Consider the following 9,538-nt stretch of genomic DNA (forward strand, 5'->3'; position numbering starts at 1 on the left):
TTGAGTTGTCTCCCATAACACAAATGTACTCCTTAGCCTATTTTTCCTCACCTGGGAGGGCTCTTCCCTGCCTGCTTCCTCATCAACACTTCTCCTTTTTCTACTTCTGTCTCCCACATACAGCCTTTCCATCCCCCAAAATCCATTCAAGTTATGCAGCTTGTTCTTCCAAACATACCACTGCAGTGGTTCCCCAAGGAGATACTTCCCATTTCCTGGACTGCTTGAGATCACTCGGCATTTATTTGTGAGCATGTGTGGGGCTTGTATAAAGGTTACTGACTCATGAATTCATTACTGACTGCTGCTTGACAGCCTGTGGCTGAAAAACAAAACCAAGCTGACTGGCCCCAATCTCAAACCTGTCTTAGGCAGATATAATATTGCTGTGATTCCTAGAGAAAAAGTTGAGGGAAGATTTGGGGAAGATGGGAGATAATAGTCTTCAAATGGCTGAAAGACAACCCTAATAATAATTAAGAACTGCTAGACATTATGCTAACTGCTTTATATTAATGTCTCATTTAATTCTCATAACAATTTTACAGTTGTTAAAGTCACGTGATTACTAAATTACTTTCAGACCAGGTGCGGTGGCTCAGGCCTATAATCCCAGCACTTTGAGAGGCTGAGGTAGGTGGATCACCTGAGGTCGAGTTCGAGACCAGCCTGGCCAATATGGTAAAATCCCATCTCTACTAAAAATATAAAAATTAGTCATGTGTGGTAGCACATGCCTGTAACCCCAGCTACTTGGGAGGCTAAGGCAAGAGAATTGCTTGAACTTGGGAGACGGACGAAGACTGCAGTGAGCCAAGACTGCACCATTGCACTCCAGCCTGGTTGACAGAGCGAGACTCCGTCTCAAAATAAAAAAACAAACAGGAATTTCAGCCATGTTTGTCTGCCTCTAGAGCCCAAACTCTTTTTGTTTTTTTTGAGACAGAGTCTCGTTCTGAACTTTTTTTTTTTTTTTTTGTTGAGACAGTCTCGTTCTGTCATCCAGGCTGGAGTGCAGTGGTGCAATCATGACTCACTGCAGCTTTGACCGGGCTCAAGAAATTCTCCCCCTTCAGCCTTCTGAGTAGCTGGGACTACAGGTGAACACCACCAAGCCTGGCTAATTTTTGCATTTTTGTTGTAGAATCAGGGTTTTGCCATGTTGCCCAGCCTGGTCTCAACTCCTGAGCTCAAACAGTCTGCCCACCTCGGCCTCCGAAATTGCTGGGATTATAGGCCTGAGGGACCAGGCCCAGCCCCCAAGCTCTACTGCCAGATCAAAGAATATATCAAAGATTAACCTATTTAAATCCAGAGGACAGCACAAGAAACAGTGGATCAACATTCCAGGGAAACAAATTTCAGTTCTCTATAAGGAATACTTAGCAGTCTAGGTGGCCCAATGATATTGAGAGGCCTCGGCTTCCTGAAAATGTCAGAGTTAGGACAAAAGTCTACCAGAAATGTAGACCTGGAAGTTACCATTCTAAGACTCTTGGTTTCCTTGCTAAATTCCACTTAACATCATGAATTGCTCAATTTTAATAACAGGTTTTGATATAAGATTATCCAACTGACTAGAAGGCCAACTGGTGCTCTGGGCCATTGCTCACCTTTATGATGTTGGCACAGAACCGCTCCCAAAGTGACAGCTCTCCTTCCTTGATCCATGACATAGTTCTTTTCCAGTTAGATGATCACCCCAGAACAACCAAACACCAGCCAGGTAATCTTGGATAAACAAGAAAGAAAATAAGAAGTCACCAAGGTTTGCAAAGAGCTATAACTGACTTCTGGGGAATCAGATGGACTGTGGAGAGCAGCCAGCATTAGAATCCAAAGACACTGGTCTAAGCCTATAATTTTACCACCCAGAGTTTTATAAGGCAATGAGACCTCTGGAGGGCAAAAGCCTTTCCTCGGTTCTCGTGGCTTTGCAGACTTGTTCCCATTCCCATTTCCTCAGTATCTGCACTGACTTCTTCTGAACATCTAAGTCAGCTTCCTGCCACATCATGGTGCCCACATCTTGATCATTCCCCGTTTCTTCCTTCTCCATCTTCCCCCAAGCTGTTTCCCACTCTGCGCTCCCAGTTACTAACCCCTTCAGTTATCGCACCCCCGGTACTTCACGCCTCAGTGGTCTCCTGATTATCCCTTCAGTCGTCCCTTTGCTTCTCCCGCAGCTGTTCCCCGCCCAGTCACCCTCTTCTCCTCTAGTTCACCCCTTCAGTTCAGTGGCATCTGATTCGCTCCGCTGGGCGCGTCCCCACAGCTTCAGTGGGCCGGCACTTCCTCACGACGTGGCGCTAGAAGAACACGTCATCTTTGGGCGCTGCGACACGCCCTCTCCGTCACCCAAGTTGAGGAGGCCCTGCCCTGCGCCTGCGCCTGCGCCTGCGGGCTAGGGGCAGGGCAGTTCTCAGTCCTGTGGGGTGTGGAAGCGGGCGAGGGTGAGAGCCAGGCTCACGTGACCCAGCGGCGCGGGAGGCTGGGCTCCAGTCCACGTGCTGGGGGACCAGCTGGGGAAGACGGGGTTGAGCCCAGCGTGGGGAGCGGAAGGGTCGGTAGACTCACAGATTGGGAGGCCTCTGGAAAACGCGCCAGTGAAATGAGCCAGGGGCAAGAATCCAGGCGCTTCTCGGCCTTCGAAGGCAGTTTAGGACTGCTGAGAAATGGGGTAAGGCAGCGTCCTAACCTGGGAATGCCGCAGAACCGGGCTTCATTAGAGCACTGGTACATACTCTTAAAAATTATCTCGTTACGTTTCGTGTTTTATTTAGTGGATTTAATCGTCTGGGAAGAAGTTTCTAGCCGCAGCCAATCTTACAGACGCGCAGAATATTAATCTATTTTGTGCCGATTTAAGGCACGCATATTTTAGGATTTGTGGGTACCCAAGACCTGTCCCAACGAACTCAGGAGAAGCGGTAAGGCCAGAGGCGGTGACCCACGCCTGTAATCCCAGCACTTTGGGAGGCGGAGGCCAACGGATCACCTGAGGTTAGGAGTTCGAGACCAGCCTGGCCAACATCATGAAACCCCGTCTCTACTAAAAATACAAAAAATGAGCCGGGCGTGGTGGCGGGCGCCTGCAGTTCCAGTTACTCGGGAGGCTGAGGCAGGAGAATCGCTTGAATCCTGGAGGCGGTGGTTGCGGTGAGCCAAGATCAGCCACTGCACTCCAGCCTGGGCGACAGAGCGATACTCCGTCTCAAAAAAAAAAAAAAAAAAGTAGTTCAATTTTCTCAAAATTGAAAAAGGAGGAAAAAAATTCTTTACAGATTCTTATACAACCAGTATTATTTTTATTTATTTATGTATTTTGAGACGGAGTCTGGCTCTGTCACCGAGACTGGAGTGTGATGACACGATCTGAACTCACTGCAACCTCCACCTCCCGGGTTCAATCGATTCTCCTGCCTCATCCTCCCAAGTAGCTGGGACTACAGGCGCGTGCCACCACGCCTGGCTAATTTTTGTACTTTTAGTAGAGACAGGGTTTCACCATTTTGGCCAGGATGGTTTCAATCTCTTGACCTCGTGATCTGCCTGCCTAGGCCTCTCAAAAGTGCTGGAATTACAGGCGTGAGCCACCTGGCCCAGCCACAACCAGTATTTCTTGCAAAGCGTAATACAATTTTATGATGTATTATGTTTTGAGTGGAATAAAAATTCACAATTGTCAAAGAACCTTTGTCGCATTTCACTTTACAATATTATTAAAGAAATGAGGCAAGGAAGAGATTTTTTATTGGCAATTTCTAATTGATTATGTCTTCCACTCTTTCTAATGAAAGGGGTTGTTTTAACACAGCAACATGATCAGAGAAAGCCCTAGAGATGAGTAGAAATGAATAGTATTCAACTTTTCCATCCTTCCTGCTTTGCAACCTGGGGAGTAAATTTCAGTCCAACTTCCTTCATTTTGCAGCAAGACAATTTAACTAAGTCCACTAGTAGTTTGCTGCTTTATGAGGTTCTACTGTCAGCTTTGACTTTTGGTACAATTAAGGAGCCACAAAGTCCCTGGAGTAGATGTATGAAACTTCTTTCCCTTGCTCTGATAATGTCAGGCTTGAGGAGTTAAACTGGTTTCCCTGTTTCCTTGCACGTTATGTTAATATACTTGGTTTGCCTCCAATCAAGTTTTTTTTCCTTTTTAAAATCCTTCCCTTAGTGGGAATAGATGTTTAAAATTCAGTGTTCTTGCTTGATGACTTGTGATATATAAAAAAAAATTCAATGCTCATAAAAAGCAAACTTTGGCTCAAAGAAAATGTTGCATTTATAGTTAGTCAGTGAATCTCCTCTGGCCTCAATTTCCCCAGTTCCACAACACATTTCTCTCCTTGGGGTGCTGCAAGGGGTTAATTAATTAAGATTTGTAAAGGACTTTGAGGAGTAGGGGACAAAGTATTATTAGGGTCTCATGCCCCAAGCCATGGCCCCATCCTTTCATCCCAGCCAGTGGCACAGGCAACCCCATTCTTATGCATGCCAAGCCCCTAATCCCCTCTTGAATGTGGAAGCTTCCAAGGAAAGGACAAGAGGCCTTAACTAGAAACAAAAATCCACTGTAATGAGGTGCTAAGAGGACTGAACTTTCAAGATTCATTCCTAACAAAGTGGCTGAACAGGAAAATGTAATGGTTCTTCTGTGACTTGTGAGTCCCAATCCAAGAAAGTGGGAGTTATGGGAAGGGCAAAAACATCTGACAAAGGGATGACAGTTTGAGTACCAATAAGTCTTTATTTATTCATTGTATTTTCCCAGGGAAAGGAGAAGGGAAGAGTCAGCATGTGTTAAAAAATGATTAAAAAATGGGAAAGGAAGTACCCAGTACAGCAAAATCAACCATCAAATAAACACACCCCAGTGATGGGGTCACCAAAGCCCAAAGGGGCTCAGTCTCCTGCAGTTCAGGAATGAGGGAAAGGGATCAGGAAAAAGACAGACAGGTACAGGCTTTCCTACCCTCCCTCCCCATAAATTCAGGATTTTACACAAAGCTTTGGTTTCTAGCAGTAAACATGGAGTTACATTCGTTCGTCTCCTATTAAACAATCTTGTGGCCACTTTGACATAAGTTTCTAGCACCTGCATAAAAGTTCCTGAGTGACTTGGATATACATTCATATTCCCTTTCTTGGCCTCCTGACCCCACTTTCTACATGGAAGGCCCCCAATTGCATCTCTCTACTTTAGGATTAAAAATTAAGTAGGTTTGATCCATCCAAAATACAGCAGTGTCTTTTTTTTTTTTTTGAGACAGAGTCTTGCTCTAGCCAGGCTGGAGTGCAGTGGTGCGATCTCGGCTCACTGCAGCCTGTACCTTGCGAGTAGCACAGGTATGCACCACCACACCCGGCTATTTTTTTTGTATTTTAGTAGAGACAGCGTTTCACCGTGTTGGCCAGGATGGTTTTGAACTCCTGGCCTCGTGATCCACCCACCTCAGCCTCCCAACGTGCTGAGATTACAGGCGTGAGCCACTGTGCCCGGCTACAGTGTTTGGCATGAATACATCAAGAAATGGTCGGCCCAGCGTGGTGGCTCATGCCTGTAATCCCATCACTTTGGAAGGCCGAGGTGGGCAGATCACCTGAGGTCAGGAGTTCCAGACCAGCTTGGACAACACGGTGAAACCCTGTCTCTACTAAAAATATGAAAATTAGCTGGGTGTGGTGGGCACCTGTAATCCCAGCTACTCAGGAGGCTGAGGCAGAGGCTGCAGTGAGCCAATCATGCCACTCTACTCCAGCCTGGGTGACAGAGTGAGACTCCATCTTAAAAAAAAAAAAAAAGAATTGGTAATGGTCTTGACTTAGGTGGTTGGGAACAAGGGATGGAGGGTTTTCCTAGCTTCAGGATTTTTGCATACATCGTTTAAGAGTTGTGGAGACACTCCGAGTGTTAAATGTGTATGAGTGTGGGTGTGTAAGTTTTCTTTTGGGAGTGAACAGAAAAGAGGACAGGGTAGAAGACAAGTTTTTAGGACAGAAGATCTGGTCTAATAGGTAATAGGGGAAGGGGAATACAAAAGAAAGGATGGTTCAAGATCCCCACTTTAAGAAGAGGGCCCCCCAAACTAATGTTTCAGATCTTTTTGCCTGGTGCAGAACCTTCTGTCAAAGATGCTTTGGCTATTTTTCTCTCAATACGAAAAGAAGTTTGTAAACAAAACCCCCAAAGAACACGGAGAAAGACCAATACATTATATTTACACAAACTAGGCCACCTAGCAATCAACTTAGTGAAGTCCTACAAAGCCCAGACAAATACAATACTAGAGAGGGGGCAGCGTTTAGGGGAGACAAGAACCCAGGATCAGACACACACCACCCAATGCGTTCTATTGCATTTGTCCCGTTTCAACACAGTGAGGTAGGTTTGTGGTGATCTCACAGCATGTAAACGAAACCCCCTTTTTCTCCTTTAGCTACCATGACACTATTAATCACTACTGCAGCAGGGCAGGACACAGGCCCCAGGCACTACAAAGCCGTCACTTGTGTGTCTCCCTGGAACCCGAGAATTTTGAAAGGTTAAGGATCTTAGACCTTACTTCATATATCCATCCCTCGACAGCACAGGATTAAGTACGGGGGTATTAAAACTTGTCCTTGGCAACTCCAGTTTTACAAACACACACACCCTGTGGTGCATGGTAGGCCTAGCCTTATCTGGTGAAGAATGGATCTGGAGATGTAAAACACGTCCTGTGCCCTAGGATTAGACAACCCTCACCTAATCTTGGCTTGCTCTCTGGGCCTTTCAGTTGGCCCAGCCTCTCCTAGCCTCTGTACCACCATTTCCTGTTTAGACTAATTCCCAATCTTCCAGTAGGAGGCAATCAAGTCATGGGGCAACCCAGTTAAAACCTAGTCTCCCATAAAACATTTCAAGACAGAGGGGGTTTCAAGAGGACACTATGACAGAAAAGCCAGCTCTTATTGGCAAAAATGAGGTAGTTCAATAGGCTGTGCACTCCAAATAGTTGCTCTCCATGGTGGCAAAAACAACAAAAAGTATTCCTGCTGCGCAGACCTGGAGCTGCTGCCGGCTTATCCCTGAGATTGCTCATGTACCTGAGAACACAGTGCAGGAAATGAGGGCCTTAGATTAAAATATACAAAAATACAAAACCAGAATATTTATATTAAGAAAAAAAGGTTAAAATGCACAAGATACGTCATTCGCACACAGCTAGTGCAGTTGGCATCCTGGAGAAAGTGGGATCCAAGGTGCAGTATCCAAGGGAGCAAATAAATAAAATCACATTGGCTCAGAATGGGGCGGGAGTGAGCACAGGAGCAGCAGGTCTGCAACTGTTCCCCCAAACACCCTTTTTGCCATCATCATTACCCATTGCTTGGGACAGTTGCCAGCACCCTATCCCAAAAGTAGGTATGAGGATGTAAGATGTGAAAAAAAAAACACTGCTTACTCCTGAGAGATTCCCTTCCACAGAATGTAGTGGCTTGGCTCCATGAATCTGGTCTTAATCACTTCGCTCTGGCATGGGAATTATTATTTCCCTGGATAGGGAAAACAACTTCCCTATCCAGGCCACTTTCAAAAGCTGGAAATTCTGGGAATGGAGCCTCAGATAAAGTATGCAGGTTGCAGGGTGATTCCCCCATCCTGGTTGCCCCCAGAACCCTCACTTGCATTTGGACAGAGCATGGTTGGAGTTCCTTTGACTCACCCTTTCCCCCCACCTAGAGGAAAGAAAGAGTGATGGTGTGAACCCCAGCCTGAGATACATGGCAGTGCCAACTAGCCCCAATGCACCCTATTCCCACTTTCTCCACTCTGCCTGCTCCTCAAAACTTCCTGATAGCAAAAGAATAGCCCCCACCCACTGTGGCTCAATTCTGCGCCTCCGGGAGCGGGGCAGGGCTGTGGATTTCTTCTTCTTCCTCCCGAAAGCAAGTTGGCTTTCCCTGTGCACCAGGGCCCTGCTGGGCCTTCAGCGGACATGAGGCTACCATATGGCTGATGCTCTGGCAGAAGTGGCACTTCTTGGGCTGGGGTGGCAGCTTGCATTCCTTGGCATGATGGTCTAGACCTCCACAGTTGTAGCACCTAGTACAAAGCAAGATGGTAAAAGTAAGAGAAAGGAGCAAGAAGAGGCCAGATGATTCTCATGAATGAGGACACCTGGGCTGTGGTACAGGTTTGTCACTTACTTCCCAGAGACCAAACTTCCCACTTACAAAAGGAGAACTATTACTAAATGATCTCTTAAGTCCTTTCCACATCTAATTGTCTAGGTGATCTCTTCAGATTCATGTCAACTTGAAAATACCAAGACACCAGAAATAGAAGTTACTGACCCCAACTGGGAACTGCAACTTGGAGGATAGGAGAGATTCTTCCATACCCTTAATATAAGAGAAATTAAAGAAGCCAAATTATAGTATCTGTTCAGAGCTAAGGAGCTTTAAGACCAAGCAAGATTAAGGAAACCCACCATTTGCAGACCCGATAAAGCAGCAACAGATATAGATAATACTATCTTGTCCCATCATTTGCAAATCCGTGATCTCCTTTAATTCTAAAACCATCCTAGGATGTTAGTATCACTGCCCTCACTTAACAATTGAGGCTAGAGCCCACAGAGCAAACTTACTTGTCCCAAGTAGAAGCACTAAGTCACCCCCAGTGCCCTCCTCACCTACTGCCCTTGCCCACACCTATTGCAGGTGCTCAGCCTTCCAGATGCTGCCAGGGACCACAGGCTTCCCTTCGTGTTTTGCTCTGTGACCCAAAAGTGACAGGATTGGGAGACTGGGGATGCCCTAGCAACCTATAAGCTGCCTTCCAGTCCATACCTGTCTCCTTTTGATCTGCGCTTCTGCATATTCTTCCCTTTTGGCCGCCTCTCACTCCCAATACAGAACACCCCACCAGGTCCGGTGACACGGATGGATTCCAGACCCTTGGCTGACTTCTTAAAGGTGAACTCCACTGCCTCACCCTCCTTCAAGCTCCGGAACCCCTCCATGTGCAGTTTACTCTGGTGAAGGGAAATAACATTAGTTTCCATTACTATACCAAAAGACCAGGAGCATTTATTCCTGTAGGGTAGGAATCAAATGTGATGGTACTCCTATTTTACTGGTAAGGAAACTGACTCAAAGAGTCACCACAATTACGAACAACAAAAGTCTACCAGTACGTTAACAAAAATCATAATTATATAAGCAGATGCATGATATTTTATAGCTATTAAATTAAGAATTTAAAGTTCTTAATAAAATAGAACAGAGGGCCAGGCACGGTGGCTCACACCTATAATCCCAGCACTTTACGAGGCTGAGACGGGTGGATCCCCTTTGGTCAGGAGTTCGAGACCAGCTTGGCCAACATGGTGAAACACCATCTCTACTAAAAATAAAAAAAATAGCCAGGTGTGGTGGTAGGCACCTGTAATCCCAGCTACTTGGGAGGCTGAGGCAGGAGAATTGCTTGAACCCAGGAAGCGGAGGTTGCAATGAGCCAAGATCATGCTATTGCACTCCAGCCTGG

At 46.1% G+C, this 9,538-nt stretch overlaps 2 protein-coding genes and 1 long non-coding RNA gene across 5 annotated transcripts in view; all 3 read right to left on the reverse strand.

The window, feature by feature from the left end:
- The window catches only part of DHDDS (dehydrodolichyl diphosphate synthase), a 47,960-nt gene extending 45,717 nt beyond the window's left edge, over positions 1 to 2,243 (reverse strand). For 2 of the 3 annotated variants that reach the window (XM_011955585.1, XM_011955587.1), the window contains exon 1: positions 1,614 to 2,243. In XM_011955585.1, the coding sequence (XP_011810975.1) occupies positions 1,614 to 1,676 (63 nt within the window). In that variant the 5' untranslated portion in view covers positions 1,677 to 2,243. The remainder of the gene's footprint in view (positions 1 to 1,613) is intronic. The other variant, XM_011955586.1, reaches the window with a different exon arrangement.
- A 2,490-nt stretch (positions 2,244 to 4,733) lies between these two features.
- LOC105521377 overlaps positions 4,734 to 9,538 on the reverse strand; it is a 33,454-nt gene continuing 28,649 nt past the window's right edge. Inside the window, exon 3 of the long non-coding RNA XR_001003264.1 lies at positions 4,734 to 5,330. This is a non-coding gene — a long non-coding RNA (uncharacterized LOC105521377). The remainder of the gene's footprint in view (positions 5,331 to 9,538) is intronic.
- LIN28A (lin-28 homolog A (C. elegans)) overlaps positions 4,734 to 9,538 on the reverse strand; it is a 26,607-nt gene continuing 21,802 nt past the window's right edge. The window contains exons 3-5 of the mRNA XM_011955588.1: positions 8,842 to 9,026; positions 5,767 to 8,092; positions 4,734 to 5,336 (exon numbers count right to left, since the gene is read on the reverse strand). Coding sequence (XP_011810978.1) covers positions 7,876 to 8,092; positions 8,842 to 9,026 — 402 coding nt within the window. The 3' untranslated portion in view covers positions 4,734 to 5,336; positions 5,767 to 7,875. The remainder of the gene's footprint in view (positions 5,337 to 5,766; positions 8,093 to 8,841; positions 9,027 to 9,538) is intronic.

Source organism: Colobus angolensis, unplaced genomic scaffold (genome assembly GCF_000951035.1).
Source record: "Colobus angolensis palliatus isolate OR3802 unplaced genomic scaffold, Cang.pa_1.0 Scaffold4, whole genome shotgun sequence".
NCBI classification, from domain to species: domain Eukaryota; kingdom Metazoa; phylum Chordata; class Mammalia; order Primates; family Cercopithecidae; genus Colobus; species Colobus angolensis.